Source organism: Urocitellus parryii, chromosome 3 (assembly GCF_045843805.1).
Source record: "Urocitellus parryii isolate mUroPar1 chromosome 3, mUroPar1.hap1, whole genome shotgun sequence".
In the NCBI taxonomy this organism is placed as follows: Eukaryota; Metazoa; Chordata; class Mammalia; order Rodentia; family Sciuridae; genus Urocitellus; species Urocitellus parryii.
The window spans coordinates 206,759,748-206,784,987 of record NC_135533.1 but is presented as its reverse complement, the minus strand read 5'-3'; the positions used below and the strand labels follow the sequence as shown (position 1 = coordinate 206,784,987).

General features: G+C 39.6%; 2 protein-coding genes across 2 annotated transcripts; both read left to right on the top strand.

The window, feature by feature from the left end:
* The first annotated feature begins 3,398 nt into the window (after positions 1 to 3,398).
* LOC144253826 (olfactory receptor 7C2-like) lies at positions 3,399 to 4,361 on the top strand. Its single transcript, XM_077796492.1, has one exon. It carries the CDS (start codon positions 3,399 to 3,401, stop codon positions 4,359 to 4,361), a length of 963 nt encoding a protein of 320 aa, XP_077652618.1.
* A 9,920-nt stretch (positions 4,362 to 14,281) lies between these two features.
* LOC144253825 (olfactory receptor 7C2-like) lies at positions 14,282 to 15,244 on the top strand. The gene has a single exon (XM_077796491.1). It carries the CDS (start codon positions 14,282 to 14,284, stop codon positions 15,242 to 15,244), a length of 963 nt encoding a protein of 320 aa, XP_077652617.1.
* Positions 15,245 to 25,240: the final 9,996 nt, after the last annotated feature.

The following is a 25,240-nucleotide window of genomic DNA, read 5'->3' as shown; positions in this document are numbered from 1 at the left end:
ATCCCTTCCCCTCCCATCACTCCCCTCCATCTAACCCCCAGATACATCTATTCTTCCCTAGACCCACCCACTTACTGTGAATTAAAAACTGCAACTTAGAGTGTAAGAAATATTATCTTGTAAGATCAAGCATTTCCTTACCTCTGTATTAATTTTCCTCATTCCAAATTCTAGACATTTCAATTGACTTTTCGTCTTTTGAAGGGTTTATTAGAGCATTATAGTTTTACATAACATTGAAGTCATTTTGCATAATCACACATGCATGGAATTTACTGCTCCACATCACACCTGCTCCTTCCTTCCCTTGTCTCCTTTAGTCCATTTCATTTGATGTCTGACTTTTTCTATTTGTGGATGCTATAGAATTAGTTCTGGAATTTGTTTTTTATTCTAGGATCTTTCTCCTTTTTAGTTCTCTAGCTCTGCTTTTACCTTCATTTTATGCTCCTTGCTGCTTTAGTTTTGCCTAGTGGTATTTTTATTTCTAACAATTTTAAGTTTTAAAGTTGCTATTTCTTAAGGATGGATGACTTATATATTCATTTGCAGTTTTTATATGATATACCAAGAAGCAAATCCAAAAGTAACAATGACATCACTACTCCAGGAGATTCCTGGTCATATGCTGGTGACTCTTGTAGAATTTATAAAAGGGATATTTGCTGATTTAATTTTTTCCAGCCCAGAAAAGAGGACTGAATATGCTCTCATATCAGCACCTGAAATGTTATTTCCTTTCCCCATCACAGAATTTGGCATGGTTACTATTTTTGAAAAAGACCTTCTCAACTAATTCCACGAAAATGGAATCTTGTTCTTATTACACTTTTATAAATTAATGGTAAGAATGAAAATTTTTTCAAACATTTAATACCTTTTTTACATTTCCTTTGATGAATTTATGACTCTTTCTACCTTTTTACAAGCAAGACATGAACCTTAATTTATAACTGAGACTCTAGTATTGAAATACATTAACTTTGACTAACCAAATAGATTATTTTTACAATTTTCTAAACTAGAGCATTATTTCCTTCAGATGTTTTCAATATAAAGTTCTGATTAGTGAAGGCTTTTTTGCTTGTACAAATAATTTTTAATTAATTAAGAACGTTCCTCTAATGTTAGACATTACTCATGCCGATGTAGATGTTTATTATTACCTTGTATTTTCTTTACGCAGCTGCTTGGGTCTCTTACTCCACATTGAAGGCTTGAAATTCTTTCGGGAACATGGAGACTGCAGAAAACATTATCTTTTTCAAATGGCTAATAAGTAATTACACTCTTATGAAAATTTAAACTGTTCCTCAAAAGTATGCAGGGATAAGCAATGCACACTAACTAAATTACATAGTTAATATCATACCATTTAATATGAGTTGAGAACCATATTATGTGACAAAACCAAAAAATTCCATATCTTACACAAAATCTTAACAAGGATCTGGAATTTCAAAGCAATAAAATGAAACCAAATAAAAAGGATAGGTGTTATCGGGGTGGGGTTGTGGCTCAGTGATAGAGCACTTGCCTAACACACATGAGGCACTTGAACCTCAGCACCATTTAAAAAGAAATAACGATATTGTGTTCACCTACAATTAAAAAAATAAATATTAAAAAAGATATGTGTTATAAATTGATATTATTTAGTCAAAGTACATTTTTACAAAAATTTTGACAAAATAAAAAGAAAGTACAGAAAGATTATACGACAGCTCATCAACTCAAAAAAACATTTCTGATAATAATCACAATAGTGGATATGATATTGGGGATCATCATTCTTAACTGCATTAAAGCTTAAATACACTCAATATTATCAGCAAGAAATGAATATGATCTGCATTTTTTTTGCTGGTGCTGACAATTGAACCCAGAGCCTTTTGTTTGCAAGAAGGAATATCCCCAGCCCCTGATCTACATTTCCTTTTAAAAATCAGAAATATTTGCTTAAAAGATGTTTGAAATACATGGAGGCAAGTTCTTGTTACTGATGTGAGAATCTGAATGTTGCTATGATGTCATTTTTTTCCAAATTATTTTAAAATTTTAAGGAATCTCTGATAAAATTCTAACAGTATTTTACTTCCAATAGTGCTGATTCTAACAATCTGCAAGAATAAACTAAAACTAGAAATAGAAATCTGATAGAAATAATGCTAGGTGACTTTCTCTATTGGACTTTTAAGTACCTCATGCAGATGGACAATTTTTACAATATGAATCTGGCAGCCTGATGAATGGTCAGTTTAAGTCAATCATTTATATGCATGTGACAGAGGAAATACCTGAATGTTTAAAAAATGACAGAAGTCATTTGCCAATTACCGTAAGAGAAGAAAGTATAAACTTAAAATCAGCATTAACAATCTCACATCATAAAGAAAACCAGAAAACCAAATGTCCAGAATGGGCAAGATTTTAAGAGCCATTTTGCCATAATGGAATATTTTCATGTGATTTTTTTAAAAATGTGCATAAGACTCATGCCTACATTTAGAAACTCTAGGATTTCTATACTTAGAAATTCCATGGTTCTTCAATCTATATGGTTAAAGTGGAAATTAAAATAAAATAGAATTAAGAAGAAGAATAATAACAGAAGATGTTGATATTTCTAGCAAAAAGACAGGATAGGACATGAGGAAATCACAGAGAGACACATAGTAACCGAGAGAGCTTTTACATGGCAGAGCAATCTGCCGGGAACTAGGAGATGCTCATCCCCATGAGCATGAGGCAGAACGCAGCAGAGCACCTGGGGAAAGAGGATTGGGTGGGGATGCAGGAAAGGTCTGGTTCCCAAGCAGGAGTGAGCCTCCAAATCCTGACAGGGCTTCTCAAGACACAGAGGGCAGCTTCACACCTACAGCAGGAGGTTCAGATGGTCAGGTGAGGTGTGCATCAGAATGCACATTTCAGCAAGATTCCAGGTGATGCCCAGGTGGTACTCCTGGGAACACCATTTGAGAAGCACTGACATAGAACCATGTCTTGATTTGTTTTTTTTTTGGGGGGGGGGTGTACAAATGGTATCTGAAACTTGCCAGCCAAGAGGCCAAATGATAAGATAAAATAAATAAGTTATTGAGTTCCCAAAATTTCAATAAAAGAGCCTGGGGCATCCTGGGGAATCTCTATTTGAAATTCTTATTTGGGGGAGAGAGAACGGGGCGGGTGGAGAGAGGGTACCATGGATGGAATCCAGGGGCACTTAAGCACTGAGCTACATGCCCAGGCCTTCTGTTTACTTTTTATTTTAAGATAGAATCTCACTAAAATACTGAGCCTGGCTTTCAACTTGCAGTCTTCCTGCCTCAGCCTCCCTAGCTGGAGGGAATTTGGAGTTCCTTCTCTCCCTCCCTCCTCGGAGCAAACACACCAGCACCATGGAAAGAGGAAACCAAACAGGAACTGGAAACTTCATCCTCCTGGGATTCACAGATGACCCTGACCTGCAGTCCCTCCTCCTTATCCTGCTTCTGTCTGGGTACCTGGTCACAGTCACAGGAAACCTGCTCATCATCCTGGCTGTCATCTCAGACTCCCACCTGCACACGCCCATGTACTTCTTCCTCTCCAACCTGTCCCTGGCTGACATTGGCTTCACCTCCACCACCATCCCCAAGGCTCTCAGGAACATCCACACTCACAGCAAAGGGATCACCTTTGCAGGCTGCATCTCACAGGTATATTTTTTCGTTTTGTTTGGATGCCAAGACAATTTGCTCCTGGCAGTGATGGCCTATGACCGCTTTGTGGCCATCTGTCACCCCCTGCACTATGTGGCCATCATGAGCCCACGTCTCTGTCTGCTCATGGCTCTGGGGTCCTGGATGGTCAGTGTCCTAGCCTCCCTCCCAGATACCTTGACCATCTTGAGGCTGTCCTTTTGCACAAAAATAGAAATCCCTCACTTCTTCTGTGATCTGCCTGAAATCCTGAAGCTCACCTGCTCTGACACACTCATCAACGACATAGTGGTCTACTCTGCGGCCATTATCCTGGGTGTCTGCCCTCTCACCGGCATCCTCTTCTCCTACTCTCAGATTTTCTCCTCCATCCTGAGGATCTCATCAGACAGAGGCAAGTACAAAGCCTTCTCCACCTGTGGGTCTCACCTCCTGGTGGTCTCCTTGTTTTATGGCAGTAGCCTTGGGGTCTACTTCAGTTCTGTAGCCACACTGTCATCCAGGATGAGTATGATGGCCTCAGTGGCATACACCATGGTCACCCCCATGCTGAACCCTTTTATCTACAGTCTGAGGAACAGGGACATCAAGGTGGCCCTGGGGAGAGTCCTCACCAAGATGATGCTTCTCAGTAAAAGGGTGGATGCACGTCTCTCCTGAATCATAATGTCCATCATACTGGCGATCCTGGAGCCCCACCCCCTCCATGCAATATTCTGCCTATCTCTGCTTGGTGTATTTTAGGGCACCTCATTTTGTCATCATCCTAAGGGTTTGTTCCTACTTAGGGACTGTTCCTATTGCAGCATTTTGGATCACCTATGCACTCACTATCTTACCAGTCATTGTAATTTTGTTTGAATACAAATGGGATTTTTAATTTATGATTACCTACACTGATGTGTGAGCAGTTGTATTTTTATTGATACAAAACACTGGCATTTGTTATATCTCAATGCATGCATGCTACATGTAGTGATAAAATCAAAGTAATCAGTATTTCCATCTCCTGGAATATTTATTATTTATTTTCACTGGGATATTTCATACTCTTCTAGTTTTCCAAAATTACATAATCAATTGTTATGAATTATCATCCTCTACTGTGGGAACAAGGGCATGGAATACAGCATACATGGCATATGTTAAGGACACCAGAGTGGCAGGCCACTCCCCTCATACTAGGCACGTGAGCGGCAGACTGCTTACCCTGTAGGCACAGCCTTGGGTGTGAGGCCATGTATTGCAGTCCCTGCACTTGCTCCACAGCCTGTCCCTCGGTTGGTCGCTGTAAGGACAGTTAGCAAGAAATTGCATGGATGGCTGCCTGTAATCTGCCTGGCTACTTCCTGAGCATATATACATGGTAACTGGGCAATAAAATCCACCTGCTTCCTGCTTGATCTCCGGAGGTCTTGAATAGCAACTCCACAGCCACACTCTCCTCTACCCTGTTCTGTGGACCTCCCTGCTGAACAAGAGAGAGCCCATGCACTCTACTTGCTGCACAACTTTTCAGAGTTACTAATGCTGATATTAATAACAACAACCCTCAGCAGGTGCCAGCACTATTTCCATGTTTTATAAACATCCCATCACTAGATTTCCCAATGTCTCTTTTATTTGATGTATTAATCTGTTGCATTGTTATAACAAAGTTCCAGAGACTGGGTACATTATAAAGAGGTCTTTCTCTCACAGTTTGGGGCTCTATCAAGTCCAGGTATCAGGACTCCTGCTATGGACGGGGAGCCTCTGACTTCTACACATTTTTTCTTCCATCTGGGTGTATGTTCAGAGGATTCATCTATATTCACTTCTAAAGTCCACTACAACTTAAGATCTTTCCCACAACTTTCTTTGATGACTATTTTTGACATTTAGAGAGCAATTAACTCCATCTTAATCCAATCCATAAATAATTATCCAAGCACCATTTATTTCAAATCTTCTTCATGGCACTCTTTTTCTGTTGATATATAAAGTATATTCACACCATTTGTGTTTTCATACATGTACTTGGGGTAATAACGTCCATCTCATTCCACGAAAACAATGCTATCATGGGACCTGATCTCATTTCTATAGTCATAATTCAGTCAATATGTCTTGACGCTATGCCAACATGTACCAGGGTTTAATGATAGACAAGGCCATGATTGCTAAACTGGTGGCATATAATTCTTTACAATTTTTAATGTAAGGCCATTTATTAAAGTAAACAAACCACTAGATAAAAATGAACACAAATACTAACACAACTTTTCATAACCAAAAATAATTTAGAAAAGATTGTTGTAAAAGATGTGTGTCAGATTTGCATCCCATTAACTATGATGATGTTCATTCATAATTCTCAATAAATCTTTTTAAACTATGATATTTAAATTCTTTTCAGTGTATCTGTAAATTATTTTTTCACATGTTCATTCAACACTGACTTCTGAAATTGGATCATTTTAAAAGACAAAGCAATTTTCCATCTGTGAGTTTCATTCATTCACTCAGGGTTGAAGTTACATGAAGTGTGCTTTTCATGCATAAAAATGACAGTAAAGAACTGGGGGAGGGCATCAAGGAGAATATGATAATTCACACTGTGATTTTTCTACACACTAATGAAAGATAATTTTCACTTCTAGAACATCAAGACATATCTTTTAAGAACCAAAATAAACCAAGACACCTTGCAGACACTTCCTGAATCCTAAACAAACTGATGACTCTTTTACATAGAATACTAGAGTAGTTACAGCAGCAAAAGATTCTGATGGCAATGAAAGTTGTAAATTGTGCTTCAGTCTCTTTTACTTATTCACAAAGTGCAAAATTCAGGATCTCAATCTTTCAGTAGTGCTTCTCCTAGAAATAGTTCTTCATTTTGTTTGTCAAAGTCGTTTCTGAATTAGGTCTATCCTTGTAGACAGAGGTATAATGAGAGACACAGGTATTGCAGAGAAGGACCTGCCTGAACCTCGACACTGGATTGATTGGTCAGTCTGATGGCACAGATTGCAGAAACAGGCATTGAGTTGTTCAAAAACAAAAAGCGCCATTTTCAGAGTCCCTGACTGGATGCTGCATTAGATCAATTATGGACACATGTCCTTCCACATCTGATTGTTCATAAACCTACCATTGGAGTGCTCCATTCTAGTGGATAGTGTTTTTCCATGGGAAAGAAAGCTCATGCTTAGAAGAAAACCGTCAATGGAACTATCTCGAACAAGAAACAAACCATCTGGAACATTGGCTAGCTTCCCCTCTGCTTCCCAGTGTGTGATTGGCCCCAGTACCAGGCTTATTTTGCAAGTTTCTTCAGCTCCTCTGTAAGGATTGTCACAACCAGGGGACCACTGCTTTGCCAGACATAAACTCTTGCAACCCCAGGGACAGAGTTAGGATCAAAACTCAAAGAACAGCACATACATTCAGCCACATGGGCATCTGTGCCAGTGAGCCCACTGAAGACCTTTGGAATTAACTAGTGTGCTTTAGAGTAGCAATGGCGAGAGTGAAGGGAACTCTCATGACACTCTGTGTCTCTGTAACATGATTCCTGTAGTGCCAACCAACAAGCCATTCACTGACTGGTCCACAGAGATCTCTGGATCAGCCACTAGGCCCTGGTCTACCTGATTCTACATTGAATTTGATGTCACATATGTAACTTCTCATTTTATTAAGTTTGTATTCTATTGTTCTGCTGCATTGATGTTTCTATTCAGATTTAAACCAAGTCCACACCGCCTGAGCAAGTAGAGTTTTCATTAAGATTTTCATAAAGAGAAGGACAAGTGTTCTCTATTTACTTCTCTTTTTAAAAATTATCTTTCCCAGTTATTCTTTGTGAGGGAAAAACATGGCCAAGTTGCCTTTACAATATGTATGCTCAGCTTCTTAAGAGCAGAGTTGGCTTAGAGTGGGGACAGACCCAGCCTGAAACATCAAGCTCAGGGTTACGATGTGTCCTCCCCTCCTATTTCGGATGGAGACAATTCCAGCAAACTTCAGAGATTAAACTGAACACCAATGGATGGTCCCACAGACCAGGAGGTCAGAGTGCAAACTGGACTTATGGGATAAAATGAAGGTTTCTGCAGGTCTGTGAGCCTTCAGAGGATCTGAGGACGAATCCCTTTCCTTATATTTTCCAATGTCTAGAGGCTGCCCACATGCCTGGGGACCTGGGCTCCGCATCCCCATTTGAATCGAGCAATGGCTGAGTGAAACCCCACACATCACATCACTTAGGAACTGACTTTTCTGCCTCTCTTCTACATCCAAGGATCCAAGGACACGTTGCACTCTGAGTATCCTCCCTTTTTATTTCCTAGGGATCCAAAATTTGATTTAATGAGCTCTTTCCTATAATACACATTTATAGGCCTGATGACCTGTGCCATTTGTGAGCACAGAAGGGCGTCATTCCTGAGCTTGGGGAATGAATCCAGGAATATGGCATGGATCAGGTGACTCCTACCACCTGGAGGTCTTCCTTTCTAACCCTGTTGGCTGCTCCATCAAGACCAAAAGAAATGTTCTGCGTCCCACTGCTATTTTCTGGAATCATATTAATTATCCTTGATTTAGGAGCATAAAAATCAGTGCTTTGTGAAATGTGAATCTGGTCCTTCCTCTCTGGACTGGAATATTCAGGCCATGTATTCAGCTGGCTCTGAACCTGGAAAGCCTAGACACCTGTGCAGACTCCTGCCTGTACAGTCAGCCCACCTCTCACCACTCACCTCTGTAACTACACACCTGATGCTCTGTCTACCCCGCACCTTCAATAGTGAGGACAAATGCCAGGCCAACATCAGTGGAACACATGTGGGGGGAGGGAGGTCCTGTCCACAGCCCCCAGTGAAGGTGCTCAGCACTCACATGGGCTCAGGACTCACATGGGCTTGGAAATGGTGTCTGCACTCATCTGTGTAGACAAAGAGACTCTGTATCACTTATTGAGGAAAAGCTCATGGGCAAAGCCAAGGATCAGTAGAGATCAAGTCCAGGGAGAAACCACACCTTGAGCCAAGTGCCCCAGGGGAAGGAGTGTACATATTTGGAAAAAAAAAAACATGATTCAAAACTGGCTATATGTACAATTCTTTCTGTTTGTTTTTTCTCACAAATGGAAACTCAATTGCTCTGAGAATAGACAACAATGCAACAATTAATTTAATGAGCATTCATGAGAATTCAACCTCCCAGGCCTGGAAATAGTAAATATGCCCCTTGATCCTCTCACCCACAGCTGAGCTCTGCCAGGAGTGAGTGGCTTCACCTGGACCTTGAAGAGCACTCAGGCCTGAGGCCACCTCCTGGCCTTCATCAGGGCTGAGCTGACACTCATCACCCAGGGAAGGAGGAGCAGGAGCTCACCCCAGGGCTGCTGATGTGGGAGCAGGTAGGAGGCAGCACAGCCTCACAGGATGAGCCTTGGTGGCCCAAGTGGGGACACTGCAGTGAGGTGGGCCCCTCACTTAGACCCATCTGTGCAGTCAGCTCCTGTCTCTCACAACTTCTCTTCCAATCCATCTCTTCTCATCTTCCTTCTCTTTTCTGGAACCCAGATCTGAGCATCTCTCACCTTCCTGATGGAACTGACCTTTTCTCAAGCGTTTCCTGCACAGCTATCTTTACTATTTTTTTGCAGCCAATAGAGGGGACTTTCTTCTCCCCCATCACAGAAGCTTCTTTGGTTTTTATGTATAAAACTTACTCTTTCATTCACTCAAAGTACCTCCTTTTTGATCTTGTGTAATTAACACAAGTCCAGCCATACACCTTGCTGATATCACATTACTGAAGATTTTTTTGGTTTCAGTTTCCATATTTATAAAATAAGGATCACAATGTGTTCACTTCATAGGAATCATATTGGGGTGAAGTTAAAGTAAATCAGGCATGAGAAAATGTTAATACTCTCTAACAGGTAGCAAGGATCTACTCCTATTTATCATTATCATTGCATTATTATAACACTTTTTGTACTTATATAAAAACAGCAATGATGACAAAATGAATCAAGGTATATAAATCATAAACCAAGTGCTGAACACAGGCAGGTCCTCAAGTAACTACACAAAATAAAACTCATCTGTTGTGTGTTTGTAAGGTTCTGATCCACATTCTAGGAGTTGTAAATTTCATTAATATTTGGAATGTTGGAGATCTATTTTCTAATAAATTTGTTGCATGTACAAATGCAAATTTTTCCTCCTTCTATCACCTGATTTTCAAGTAAGTTAGATGAGTAGAAAAGTTACAGAGAATACTGAGACTTCTCTGTTACAGCTGAAATTGGAAATTCACAACTAGAGAGGGAGAAGCAATATTTGCCAAAGATCTCAACGTGCCATTTTCCTCGATGCCACCTGGAGTGGCCTCTTCACATATTGGCTTTGTGTGAACAGACTTAGTAAAATCACACCCAGGTACAATAGGTCTGAAGCCACCAATCTGTCATCTGCAGCCACTCCATCCTCCATAAACCACACCTTGCCTCTTCCCTGTTTCTTTCTGATGCATTTTGGTTGTACAGAGGTGGGATTTATTGGTTCATATTCTTACATGCACACGATATAAGAGTAGAATTTGGCCAAGATCATTCCCCAGTGGACACCTTGCCTTTTCCATGTTCAGGTCTCTGGTGACTTTTTCTCCCTCTATTGCATTGGTTTGCACTTCCAGGCTGCTGACAAATGATTAGTGATGAGAAACTTAGTTTTCTTCTTCATGTAAAAGAGAATTCTGCTTCTGCTCCCACCTCAAGTCCCTGCCAGAGTGTTTTTGGTGGTAAGTTTGTAATTTATTGTCTTCTTTCCTTTTGGTTTCTGATGTGTTTTTCTCCATCAACTTTGGACAATTCCCAGAAATTAGTTCTACTCTCGGATAGCTACATATTTTTTTCATTCATTTTATTTATTTTTTCTTTTTTCAAATTAGTTATACATGACAGTAGAATGCATTTTGATACATCATACAGAATTGGAGTACAACTGCTGACTCTCCTGGTTGTACAGATAGAGAATCACACAGCTGGTGTAATCAAATATACTCATAGGACAATTATGGCCGACTCTTTCTACTCTCCTTCCTACCTCCAGATCCCTTCCCCTCCCATCACTCCCCTCCATCTAACCCCCAGATACATCTATTCTTCCCTAGACCCACCCACTTACTGTGAATTAAAAACTGCAACTTAGAGTGTAAGAAATATTATCTTGTAAGATCAAGCATTTCCTTACCTCTGTATTAATTTTCCTCATTCCAAATTCTAGACATTTCAATTGACTTTTTCTCTTTTTGAATGGGTTTATTAGAGCATTGCATATTTACATAATAATGGGGCCATTTTACATAATCACACATGCATGGTAATTTATCTGCTCCACATCACAACTGCTCCTTTCTCTTCTTGTCTCCTTTAATCCATTTCATTTGATGTCTGACTTTTTCTATTTGTGGATGCTATAGAATTAGTTCTGGAATTTGTTTTTCTATTCTAGGATTTTTCTCCTTTTTAGTTCTTTAGCTCTGCTTTTACCTTCATTTTATGCTCCTTGCTGCTTTAGTTATGCCTAGAGGTATTTTTATTTCCAACAATTTTAAGTTTTAAAGTTACTTTTTCTTAAGGATGGATGACTTATGTATTCATTTGCAGTTTTTATATGATATACCAAGAAGCAAATCCAAAAAGTAACAATGACATCACTACTCCAGGAGATCCCTGGTCATATGCTGGTGACTCTTGTAGAATTTATAAAATGGTTATTTGCTGATTTAATTTTTCCAGCCCAGAAAAGCAGACCAAATATGCTCTCATATCAGCACCTGAAATGTTATTTCCTTTCCCCATCACAGAATTTGGCATGGTTACTATTTTTGAAAAAGGCCTTCTCAATTAATTCCAAGAAAATTGAATCTTATTTTTATTACAGTTTTATAAATTAATGGTAAGAATGAAAATCTTTTCAAACATTCAATACCCTTTTTACATTTCCTTTGATGAATCAATGACTCTACCTTTTTACAAGCAATGCATGAATCTTAATATATAACTGAGACTCTAGTATTGAAATACATTCACTTTGACTAACCAAATAGATTATTTTTGCAGTTTTCTAAACTTGAGCATTTTTTCCTTCAGATATTTTCAATATAAAGTTCTGATTAGTGAAGGGTTTCTTTTTTTTTTGCTTGTACAAATAATTTTTAATTAATTAAGAATGTTCCTCTAATGTTAGATATTACTCATGCCCATGTAGATGTTTACTTGATTATTACATTGTGTTTTCATTATGTAGCTGCTTTGGTCTCTTGCTCCACATTGAAGGTTTGAAATTTATATGGGAACATGGAGACTGCAGTCAACATTATATTTTTCAAATGGCTAATAAGTAATTACACTCTTACTGAAAATTTTAAACAGTTTCTCAAAAGTATGCAGGGATAAGCAATGCACACTAACAGGATTAAAATTACATAGTTAATATCATACCATTTAATATGAGTTGAGCACCATATTATGTGACAAAAGAAAGAATTCCATATCTTACACAAAACCTTAACAAGGATTTGGATTTTTAAGCAATAAAATAAAACCAAATAAAAAGAATAGGTGTTATCAGGGTGGGGTTGTGGCTCTTTTTTTTGGGGGGGGGGGTTGTGGCTCTTGATAGAGTGCTCGCCTAACACACATGAAGCAGTGGGTTTGAACCTCAGACCACATAAAAATAAAATAAAGATATTGTGTTCACCTACAACTAAAAAATAAATATTAAAAAGATAGGTGTTATAAATTGATATTATTTAGTCAAAGTACATTTTTACAAAAATTCTCACAAAATAAAAAGAAAGTACAGAAAAATTATAGGACATCTCATCAACTCAAAAAAACATTTCTGATAATAATCACAATAGTGGATATGATATTGGGGATCATCATTCTTAACAGCATTAAAGTTTAAATACACTCAATATTATCAACAAGAAATGAACATGATCTACTTTTTTTTTTGATGGTGGTGCTGGCAATTGAACACAAGCCTTGTGCATGTGAAGTAAGCACTCTACCAACTGAGCTATATCCCCAGCCCTTGGTCTATATTTTCTTTTAAAAATCAGAAATATATGCCTAAAAAATGATTGAAATATATAGAGGCAAGTTCTTGCTACTGATATGAGAATCTGAATGTTGTTATGATGTCATCGTTTTTCCAAATTATCCTAAAATTTTAAGGTAATCTCTGATAAAATTCCAATAGTATTTTACTTGCAATATTGTTGATTCTAAAAATCTACAAGAATAAACTAAAACTAGAAATAGAATTCTGATAGAAATAATGTAGGTGACTTTCTCTATTGGATTTTAAGTTCATCATGCAGATGGACAATTTTTACAATATGAATCTGGCAGCCTGATGAATGGTCAATTTAAGTCAATCATTTCTATGCATGTGACAGAGGAAATACCTGAATTTTTTTAAAATGACAGATTCCATTTGCATATTATCGTAAGAGAAGAAAGTATAAACTTAAAATTAACATTAACAATCTCACATCATAAAGAAAACCAGAAAACCAAATGTCCAGAATGGGCAAGATTTGAAGAGCCATTTTGCCATAATGGAATATTTTCATGTGATTTTTTTTAAAAAAAATGTGCATAAGACTCATGCCTACATTTAGAAACTCTAGGATTTCTATACTTAGAAATTCCATGATTCTTCAATCTATATAGTTAAAATGGAAATTAAAATGAAATAGAATTAAGAATAATAATAATAACAACATAAGATGTTGATATTTCTAGCAAAAAAGACCACACACTTCCACAGGATAGGACATGAGGAAATCACAGAGAAGAAGCAAAGTGACAGAGAGAGCTTTTACATGGCAGAGCAACCTGCCTGGAACTAGGAGATGCTCATCCCCATGAGCATGAGGCAGAACGCAGCAGAGCACCTGGGGAAAGAGGATTGGGTGAGGATGCAGGCAAGGTCTAGAGCAGGAGTGAGCCTCCGAATCCTGACAGGGCTTCTCAAGACACAGAGGGCAGCTTCACACCTACAGCAGGAGGTTCAGGTGGTCAGGTGAGGTGTGCATCAGAATGCACATTTCAGCAAGATTCCAGGTGATGCCCAGGTGGTACTCCTGGGAACACCACTTGAGAAGCACTGACATAGAACCATGTCTTGATTTGTTTTTTGGGGGGTATACAAATGGTATCTGAAACTTGTCAGCCAAGAGGCTAAATGATAAAATAAAATAAATAAATTACTGAGTTCGCAGAATTTCAATAAAAGAGCCTGAGGCATCCTGGAGAATCTCTATTTGAAATTCTTATTTGGGGGAGAGAAAACGGGGGATGGGTACCAGGGATGGAATCCAGGGGCACTTAAGCACTTAGCTATATGTCAAGGCCCTCTTTTTATTTTTTATTTTAAGATAGAATTTCGCTAAGATACTGAGCCTGGCTTTCAACTTGCAGTCTTCCTGCCTCAGCCTCCCTAGCTGGAGGGAATTTGGAGTTCCTTCTCTCCCTCCCTCCTCAGAGCAAACACACCAGCACCATGGAAAGAGGAAACCAAACAGGAGCTGGAAACTTCATCCTCCTGGGATTCACAGATGACCCCGACCTGCAGTCCCTCCTCCTTGGCCTGCTTCTGTCTGGGTACCTGGTCACAGTCACAGGGAACCTGCTCATCATCCTGGCTGTCCTCTCCAACTCCCACCTGCACACGCCCATGTACTTCTTCCTCTCCAACCTGTCCCTGGCTGACATTGGCTTCACCTCCACCACCATCCCCAAGGCTCTCAGGAACATCCAGACTCACAGCAAAGGGATCACCTTTGCAGGCTGCGTCTCACAGGTATATTTTTTCGTTTTATTTGGATGCCAAGACAATTTGCTCCTGGCAGTGATGGCCTATGACCGCTTTGTGGCCATCTGTCACCCCCTGCACTATGTGGCCATCATGAGCCCACGTCTCTGTCTGCTCATGGCTCTGGGGTCCTGGTTGGTCAGTGTCCTGGGCTCCCTGCCAGAGACCTTGACCATCTTGAGGCTGTCCTTTTGCACAAAAATAGAAATCCCTCACTTCTTCTGTGATCTGCCTGAAATCCTGAAGCTCACCTGCTCTGACACACTCATCAATTACGTAGTGGTGTTCTCTGTGGCCATCGTCCTGGGTGTCTTCCCTCTCACTGGCATCCTCCTCTCCTATTCTCAGATCTTCTCCTCCATCCTGAGGATCTCATCAGACAGAGGCAAGTACAAAGCCTTCTCCACCTGTGGGTCTCACCTCTTGGTGGTCTCCTTGTTCTATGGCAGTAGCCTTGGGATCTACCTCAGTTCTGTAGCCACACAGTCTTCTACGATCAATCTGATGGCCTCAGTGCTCTACACCATGGTCACCCCCATGCTGAACCCTTTCATCTACAGTCTGAGGAACAGGGACATCAAGGTGGCCCTGGGAAGAGTCCTCACCAATATGGTGCCTCTCAGTGAAAGGGTGGATGCACGTCTCTCCTGAATCATAATGTCCATCATACTGAAGACCCTGGAGCCCCACCCCTCCATGCTAGACTCTGCCTACCTATGCTTGGTGTATTTTAGGGTACCTCATTAATCCATTTTAAGTGGATTAATCCAGCAATTAGGCTAAAGCTCCATGATCTAATCACTTCACCTCTGAATGTTCTTGCCTTATCTACACCTGAACTATGGGAACACCACATACCTAATCCACAGCACTGCCTTGGATTGTTAGTGAAGATGAGCATATTTTCATGGCTTTGTCATCATCCTTAGGGTTTGTTCCTCCTTAGGGATTGTTCCTATTGCAACATTTTGGATCACCTATGCACTATCTAACCAGTCATTGTAATTTTGTTTGAATACTAATGGGATTTTTAACTTGTGATTCCCCAACACTGAGGTGTGGGTATTTGTATTTTTATTGATACAAAATACTGGCATTTATTGATGGAGCACCATGTTATATCTCAATGCATGCGAGCTACATGTAGTGATAAAATCAAAGTAATCAGTATTTCCATCTCCTGGAATATTTATTATTTCTTTTCACTGAGATATTTCATGCTCTTCTAGTTTTCCAAAATTATATAATCAATTGTTGTGAGCTATTGTCCTCTACTGTGGGGACAAGTGCATGGAGTACTGCAGACATGGCATATGTTAAGGGCACCAGAGTGGCAGGCCACTCCCCTCATACTAGGCACGTGAGCGGCAGACTGCTTACCCTGTAGGCACAGCCTTGGGTGTGAGGCCATGTATTGCAGTCCCTGCACTTGCTCCACAGCCTGTCCCTCGGTTGGTCGCTGTAAGGACAGTTAGCAAGAAATTGCATGGGTGGCTGCCTGTAATCTGCCTGGCTACTTCCTGAGCATATATACATGGTAACTGGGCAATAAAATCCACCTGCTTCCTGCTTGATCTCCGGAGGTCTTGAATAGCAACTCTACAGCCACACTCTCCTCTACCCTGTTCTGTGGACCTCCCTGCTGAACAAGAGAGAGCCCATGCACTCTACTTGCTGTACAACTTTTCAGGGTTACTAATGCTGATATTAATAACAACAACCCTCAGCAGGTGCCAGCACTATTTCCATGTTTTATAAACATCCCACCACTAGATTTCCCAATGTCTCTTTTATTTGATGTATTAATCTGTTGCATTGTTATAATAAAGTTCCAGAGACTGGGTACATTATAAAGAGGTCTTTCTCTCACAGTTTGGGGCTCTATCAAGTCCAGTTAGCATGACTCCTGCTATGGACAGGGAGCCTCTGACTTCATCCCATCCGGGTGCCAGGAGCACTTTCAACAGGGACAGATCGCATGGAGAGACAGGAAGCCAGAGAAATACTCATATGGGCCAGTATGACATCACCAGATGATACAAACTTATGAGATCACCATCCTATGTATGATTGGTGAGGGACCAAAGCATGGTTATGCAGGGCACAACTGTATTCTAATCTCATTTCCTGTCTTAGTCATATTTCCTCACCAAAAAGGCTTGTCAAGTACAACTTAGAGCAGGAAAAGTTTATTTCAGAGTTTTGGTGCATGGTCAGCTGACTTCACAGCTCTGGGCCTGAGGTGACACCATGGCCGAAGGGCACAGAGGAGAGAAGCAGCTCATGAAGGGCAACCAGAAAGCAGAGAGAGCTCCACTCTCCAGCAACAAAGCATAAACCTGAAGGCACCCCCTGGGGATGTAGCTCCTCCAGGCACAACCTACCTGCCCACAGTTTCACCCAGGTGATCCATTTTAAGTGGATTAATCCAATAAGGAGGCCACAGCTCCATGATCTAATCACTTTACCTCTGAATGTTCTTGCCCTGTCAACACCTGAGCTCGGGGAACATCACAAACCCAATCCACAGCACTGCCTGGATGGTTAGTGAAGATGAGCATATTTTCATGGATTTGTGTTTTTCTTCATTCCTGCTTCACTGAAGTACACCCAGCACGGCGGCACATATTCAGGTGACAAGGTAATGCCTTGACAGGTACATACAGTGTGTCATGATCTCCTCACATTTATTCTTTCTGTATTTTTGGCTCAACTCCTTGAATCATATACCATAATACATATCCTAGTTCTAATTTAATTTAATCAGTTGATATACCTACATTGTCATGTTTTATAATGCCTAATGGGTTCTAAATGCATTTCCTAGTTTTCCATTTATTTTTTCTTTCCTGATTTCTTGACCTACACTGTTGAACATGCTAGAATTCTCCAGTTATGTTTTCGGTTCTACCCATTTTTTTCTTCCATCTGGGTGTACATTCAGAGGATTCATCTATATTCCCTTCTAAAGTCCACTACAACTTAAGATCTTTCCCACAACTTTCTTTGATGACTATTTTTGACATTTAGAGAGTGATTAACTCCATTTTGATCCAATCCATAAATAAATATGAATCACCATTTATTTCAAAATCTTCTTCATGGCACTTTTTTTTCCTGGTGGTATATAAAGTATATTCACACCATTTGTGTTTTCATACATGTACTTAGGGTAATAATATCCATCTCATTCCACGAAAACAATGCTATCATGGGACCTGATCTCATTTCTGTAGTCATAATTCCAGGCAATATGTCTTGACACTATGCCAATGTGTACCTGGGTTTAATGTTAGATAAGGCCATGATTGCTAAACTGGTGGCATATAATTCTTTACAATTTTTAATGTAAGGCCATTTATTAAAGTAAACAAGCCACTAGATAAAAGTGAACACAAATACAAACACAACTTTTCACAACCAAAAATAATTTAGAAAAGATTGTTGTAAAAGATGTGTGTCAGATTTGCATCCCATTAACTATGATGATGTTCATTCATAATTCTCAATGAATCTTTTTAAACTATGATATTTAAAAGTCTTTTCGGTGTATCTGTAAATTGTTTTATCACATATTCATTCAACACTGACTTCTGAAATTGGATCATTTTAAAAGACAAAGCAATTTTCCATCTGTGAGTTTCATTCATTCACTCAGGGTTGAAGTTACATGAAGTGTGCTTTTCATGCATAAAAATGACAGTAAAGAACTAGGGGAGGGCATCAGGGAGAATCTGATAATTCACACTGTGATTTTTCTACACACTAATGAAAGATAATTTTCACTTCTAGAACCTCAAGATATACCTTTTAAGAACCAAAATAAACCCAAGATACCTTTTGCAGACACTTCCCGAATCCTAAACAAACTGATGACTCTTTTACATAGGAAACTAGAAGAGTTACGGCAGCAAAAGATTCTGCTGGCAATGAAAGTAGTAAACTGTGATTCAGTCTTTTTTTCATTTTCCCAACATACAAGACACAGCATTCTCAATCTTTCAGGAGTGCATCTCTTGAAAATAGTCCTTCATTTTGTTTGCCAAATGCTGTTTCTGAATTAGGTCTATCCTTGTAGATGGAGGTATAATGAAGACACAGGTACTGCAGAGAAGGTACTGCCTGAACCTCACCACTGGATTGGTCAGTCTGAAGGGGTAGGATGCAGATCCAGACAACTGAGACATTCAATAGCAAAAGCTCCATTTTCAGAGTCCCTGACTGGATGCGGCATTAGATCAACTATGGACGCATGTCCTTCCACATCTGGTTGTTCATAGAAGCTAAACCTACCATTGGAGTGCTCCATTCTAGTGGGTAGTGTTTTTCCATGGGAAAGAAAGCTCATGCTTAGATGATAACAGTCAATGGAACTATCCCGAACAAGAAAGGAACCATCTGGAACATTGGCTAGCTTCCTCTCTGGTCCCAGCATGTGATTGGCCCAGGCTTATTTTGCAAGTTTCTTCAGCTCCTCTGTAAGACTTGTCACAACTAGGGGACCATTTCTGTGCACAGTCATAAACTCTTGCAACCCCAGGGGCAGAGTTAGGATCAAAACTCAAAGAACAGCACATACGTTCAGCCACATGGGCATCTGCACCAGTGAGCCCACTGAAGACCTTTGGATTTAACTAGTGTGCTTTAGAGTAGCAATGGTGAGAGTGAAGGGAACTCCTCATGACACTCTGGGTCTCTGTAACATGACTCCTGTGGTGCCAACCAACAAGCCATTCACTGACTGGTCCACAGAGATCTCTGGATCAGCCACTAGGCCCTGGTCAACCTGATTCTACATTGATTTTGATGCCACTTATGTAATTTCTCATTTTATTTGATTTGTATTTAATTGTTCTGCTGCATTTATGTTTCTATTCAGATTTAAACCAAGTCCACACCGCCTGGGCGAGTAGAGCTTTCATTCAGATTTTCATAAAGAGAAAATCTTTTTTAAAAATATCTTTCCCAGTTATTCTTTGTGGGGAAAAAACATGGCCAAGTTGCCTTTTCAACATGTATCCTCAGCTTCTTAAGAACAGAGTTGGCTTGGAGTGGGGACAGACCCAGCCTGAAACATCAAGCTCAGGGTGACAATGTGTCCTCCCCTCCTATTGCAGATGGAGCCAGTATTCCAGCAAACTTCAGAGTTTAAACTGAACACCAATGGATGGTCCTACAGTCCAGGAGGTCAGAGTGCAAACTGGACTTATGGGATAAAATGAAGGTGACTGTGAGCCTTCAGAGGACCTGAGGATGAATCCCTTTCCTTATATTTTCCTACTTCTAGAGGCTGCCCACATGCCTGGATGCCTGGGCTCTGCATCCACATTCAAATCCAGCAATGGCTGAGTGAAACCCCACACATCGCACCACTCAGGCACTGACTTTTCTGCCTCTCTTCTACATCCAAGGATCCAAGGACACGTTGCACTCTGAGTATCCTCCCTTTTTATTTCCTAGGGATCCCAAATTTGATTTAATGAGCTCTTTCCTATAATACACATTTATAGGCCTGATGACCTTGTGCCGTTTGTGAGCACAGAAGGGCATCATTCCTGAGCCGGAAGCATGGGGAGTGAATCCAGGAATATGGCATGGGTCAGGTGACTCCTACCACCTGGAGGTCTTCCCTTCTAACCCTGTTGGCTACTCCATCAAGACCAAAAGAAATGTTCTGCGTCCTACTGCTATTTTCTGAAATAATATTAATTATCCTTGATTTAGGAGAATAAAAATCAGTGCTTTGTGAAATGTGAATCTGGTCCTTCCTCTCTGGACTGGAACATTCAGGCCATGTATTCAGCTGGCTCTGAACCTGGAAAGCCTAGACACCTGTGCAGACTCCTGCCTGTACAGTCAGCCCACCTCTCACCACTCACCTCTGTAACTACACACCTGATGCCATGTCTACACCGCACCTTCAATAGTGAGGACAAATGCCAGGCCAACATCAGTGGAACACATGTGGGGGGAGGGAGGTCCTGTCCACAGCCCCCAGTGAAGGTGCTCAGCACTCACATGGGCTCAGGACTCACATGAGCTTGGAAATGTGTGTCTGCACTCAACTGTGTAGACAAAGGGACTCTGTATCACTTATTGAGGAAAAGCTCATGGGGAAAGCCAAGGATCAGTTGAGATCAAGTCCAGGGAGAAACCACACCTTGAGCCAAGTGCCCCAGGGGAAGGAGTGTACATATTTGGGGGGGGGGGAAACGTGATGCAAAACTGGCTACATGCACAATTACCTTCCTAGTTTTTTTTGTTGTTTGTTTTTTGTTTTCACCCATGGAAACTCAATTGTTCTGAGAATAGATAACAATGCAACAATTAATTTAATGAGCATTCATGAGAATTCAACCTCCCAGGCCCTGGAAATAGTAAATATGCTCCGTGATCCTCTCACCCACAGCTGAGCTCTGCCAGGAAAGAGAGGTTTCACCTGGACCTTGAAGAGCACCACGCCTGACGCCTCCCCCTGCCCTTCATCAGGGCTGAGCTGACCCTCATCACCCAGGGAAGGAGGAGCAGGAGCTCACCACCCCCAGGGCTGCTGCTGTAGGAGCAGGTGGGAGGCAGCACAGCCTCACAGGATGAGCCTTGGTGGCCCAAGTGGGGACACTACAGTGAATAAAGACCCTCACTTAGAGCCGTCTGTGCAGTCAGCTCCCGTCTCTCTCGACTTCTCTACTTCGTGTCTCTCTGGTGAAACCCGATTCCGAGGCTCTCTCACCTTCCTCGTTGAACAAGCCTCAGCGTGTCTCAAGTTTCCTACCCAACAGCAGCAGCATTGCAGGTACCTTCATCCTTCTCCACCAAAGACGCTCCATTTTTTGTCTTTTAATGTTTTCATTGTTTCATTGACAGAAATTAAAGTATAATACATTATTGATCACAGGTGATTTTTGTAACATAGATCTAGTAATAAGAAGAATGAAATTTGGGGGCCCATACCATTTAATTTAGTTGAAAGTTAACATTTTTTAATTTCCCTCTTTATGAGTACGTCATCGTGACCTGCGGTATCAGTGTTCGTTTTGACATGACAAGCATGGAATATAATTGCCCCAATTCAATCCCCAGTACTTCCCATTTTTCCTCTCACCTTCCTGGTTCCCTTTCCTCCTCCTGTCTCCCTCTATTTATATATAGTTCTTTGTAATTTGTACATTATTTGACGCGTATCTGTAATGCTCCCCATCTTGACCTCTTCTACTTACCCTTTCATGCACTCTCTCAAGAAGAGACCTCTTTTCTGTGCATCGCACTTGGACATTCATTCATCCATTCTCCATTACTACGTCCTGAGCCTAACTTTTGTGTCTCCCTCACATCTGAAAAATTGGGGTAATAGTAAGATCCACTTTGTAGAGGTAATATGAGGATTTAATTAATAAGGATGTGCTCGAGAACGATTTAAGTCATCTCTTAACACGTAGTGAGCATCCATACCTCTTCATTTGTCTCATTGGATTTCATTAACACAATTCTGTTTATGTTGTATGAAAAATAAACAAAGATAAAAATGAGCTAAGGTATATTAAACATAGTGTGAGGACTGGACAGATATAGGTCCTCGAGAAAGTTCTAGCTATTATTACTCTTATTTGTTGGGTATTTACAATATTCCTGTCCCTGTCGGGTAGTTTTCAATGGAGTTAATATTTGACATGTTTGAGACCTATTTTCTAACAGATTTGACTGCGCTTGGGGATGCCCCCTTTTTATCTCTTGTGAGTTCCTTTTTTGTTAATTTTTATTTTTAATAATTTGGCTTTGCAGAGAGGTTACAAAGAGCATACTGAGTTCTCATTCATTGATGGACATATTTAGAGCTAAAAAATAGGAGCCCTATTTGCAAGACATTCTGAATGTTCTCTGTGCTCCTGATGCCACCTGGAGTGGCTTCTGCTCTTTGCATCTTAGTTTTCTATCCGTTGCCTTAGCAAAATCGCACTCAGTTAAAATAGCCTCGCAGCTACCCTAGATCGTCTGCAGTCAGTCCCTCCTCTGAAAACAATGGGTGTTGCCTTCAATGCCTGGTTTCTTTTGTTCCTTGTATGGCACTGACTCAAACTTCCAATGTACTGGTAAACATTAATGATGATAGACTTAGTTTTCTTCTTTACCTAAAGCAGAATTCTGGTGTTACTCCTGCCTCCGGGCCCTGCCAGGGCATTTGTGGTGGAAATTTTGTAATTTATTTCATTCTTCCTTTGGTTATTGAACTAGTATCTTTCATCAACTTTGGACAATTATTTTCCCAGAAATAAGTTCTGTTATGAGAGAGTTGCATTCTCTTCTCCTGGAGTTATAAGGAGTGTAATCTTGTAAGGTTGAGCGTTTTCTTCACCTTGTGTTCATTTTTCTCGTTCCAACTTTAGGCATTTCTATTCTTCCTCCTTTTGTCCATTTCATCAGAATTCTGTCTCATTTGTGAAATTTATATGTGAATACTAATGAATTAGTTACTGAGTTATTTTTTTCAGTTCCAGAGTCTTTCTTCTTTTTAATTTATCTACTCTGCTTGGATCTTTATTTTCTCCTCCTTTCTGCTTTAATTAGCTTTTCCCTATGATGTTTTATTACCAATATCTTTAAATTTTAAAGTTGGTATTTCCTAAGGATAGAATAATAAACTAGACAGTGACTCTGAAGCCTCACACAGTGGCACATGCCAATAATCCCAGCGGCTCAGGAGGCTGACACAGGAGGACTGAAATTCACAGCCAGCATCAGCAAAAGCAAAGCACTAAGCAACTCAGTGAGAAGTGAGACCTGATCATTGAATAAAATACAATATAGGGCTGGGAATGTGGCTCAGTGGTCAAGTGCCCCTGAGTTCAATCCCTGGTACCGGCCCCCCCAAAAAAGAAGGATTCATGTTACCACTCAGTAATGGTCTCTGCTATGACTTTAGTGAGTCTCTATTTGCTTTTTCTTTTTTTTTTTCTTTTCTGGTGCTGGGGATTAAACCCAGGGCTTTGTGCATGTGAAGAAGCATTCTACCAACTGAGCTATATCCCCAGCCAGCCCCGCTTGGTGAATCTTGAGGATAACTTTTCTTATGTAAGCATGTGTGTCATTACAAACATCTATTTGCTGATTTAAATTTCTCCAACCCAGAAAAGCTGACCAAGTATGCACTCACAGCAGTGTCTTCCATTTCTCATGATGGAATTTTGCAGCTACTGTTTTTAACAAGGACTTCTAAATGACTTCAGAGAAGATGGGATCTTATTCGACATTTCCCTTTCATCATTAATGGTAAGAATGAAAATCTCAAGCATTTAATACCCTTTGTATATTTCCTTTCACAAATGTCTAATAGTCTATGCCCTCTTCCCAGAAATGCATTAGTCCCTCTATAATTTATCATTAGGACTTTATAAATCTAAGATATTAACTTTAAACAAGGAGGTTATTTATTTTTGTGTCTTAACTATCTACATGTCACTTTTTCTCCTTCAGATGTTTTCAATCCAATCACTGAACTTTTCTTACTTATACCCCAAAAAACTGTTAATTCATAAATACTTCTACTTTCAATGGTAATAGATGTCCCTGTATAAATTTATATTATTCATATACTTATATGTGAAGTATAGGCATTAAGTTAGCTGCTATTGTTTCTTGTTACACATCAAATGTTTGAAATTTATTTAAGAATATACAGATTGGATTTAACATTATATTTTCAAAATAGTTAATTAACCATGACAGGTTTATTGATATCTTTAAATAGCCTCTCTAAATGATCCAGGAATAAAAAATGCATGTCAATGGCATTAAAATTACATATTAAATATAAACACCTGAATATGACAGTGAGCATCACATTTGATGAAAAAACTCTAAGGTTATTAGCTTAAACAAAGGAAAAAGTAGAAGAATTCCCTGTCTTACACAAAACCTTCACAAGGATTTGGATTTTGGAAACAAAATAATGAAACCAAAATGAGAGATAATGTGTTCCAAATTAATATTTTTAGTCAAAGTAGACTTTTAGAAAACATCATAAATTTATGAGAAAACCCAGAAAATTACATGAAACTTTATCAATTAAAAAAAATAAAAGATTTCTGCCTATAATAGCAACAGAGGACATATAATATGGGGAATAATCATTCTTATGAGCATTAAACCTAAAATACACTCAATATTACTTAAAAGAAATGGACACAATCTACTTTTCATTAAAAGAAAAGTTTGCCCATAAAAAATAGAAATATCTAGAGGTCAATTCCTGTACTTGGAATGACAACCTGAACATTGTAACATGTCAGTTGTTACCAGATTGTTTTATAAATTTGAGGGGATTTCTAATAAAATTCCAGACATATTGTTCTTACAAAAGAGCCTAGTCGTTCTTAAATTCATGTATGAGTATAGTCAGGTAAGAGGAATAAAATGACAGTGGAAATAATACTAAATGACTTGTCATACTCAACTTTCAAATATGAAGAGAGTCAATTTTTTTAAAAATGGGACCAAAGATCTCACAACCTGGTAAATGGTCATTTTTAATCATTTATTTATAAGAATGTGACAAAGGATATACCTGAATTTTTAAAAACTGACAGAGGCCATTTACATCTGAAGAGAAGAACATATGAAATTAAAATTAATCCAAACTACATTTGCCATAAA

What these genes read in the sequence shown, in the direction of transcription:
- LOC144253826 (XM_077796492.1), top strand. Translation starts at nt 3,399, where the DNA reads ATGGAAAGAGGAAACCAAACAGGAACTGGAAACTTCATCCTCCTGGGA.
- LOC144253825 (XM_077796491.1), top strand. Translation starts at nt 14,282, where the DNA reads ATGGAAAGAGGAAACCAAACAGGAGCTGGAAACTTCATCCTCCTGGGA.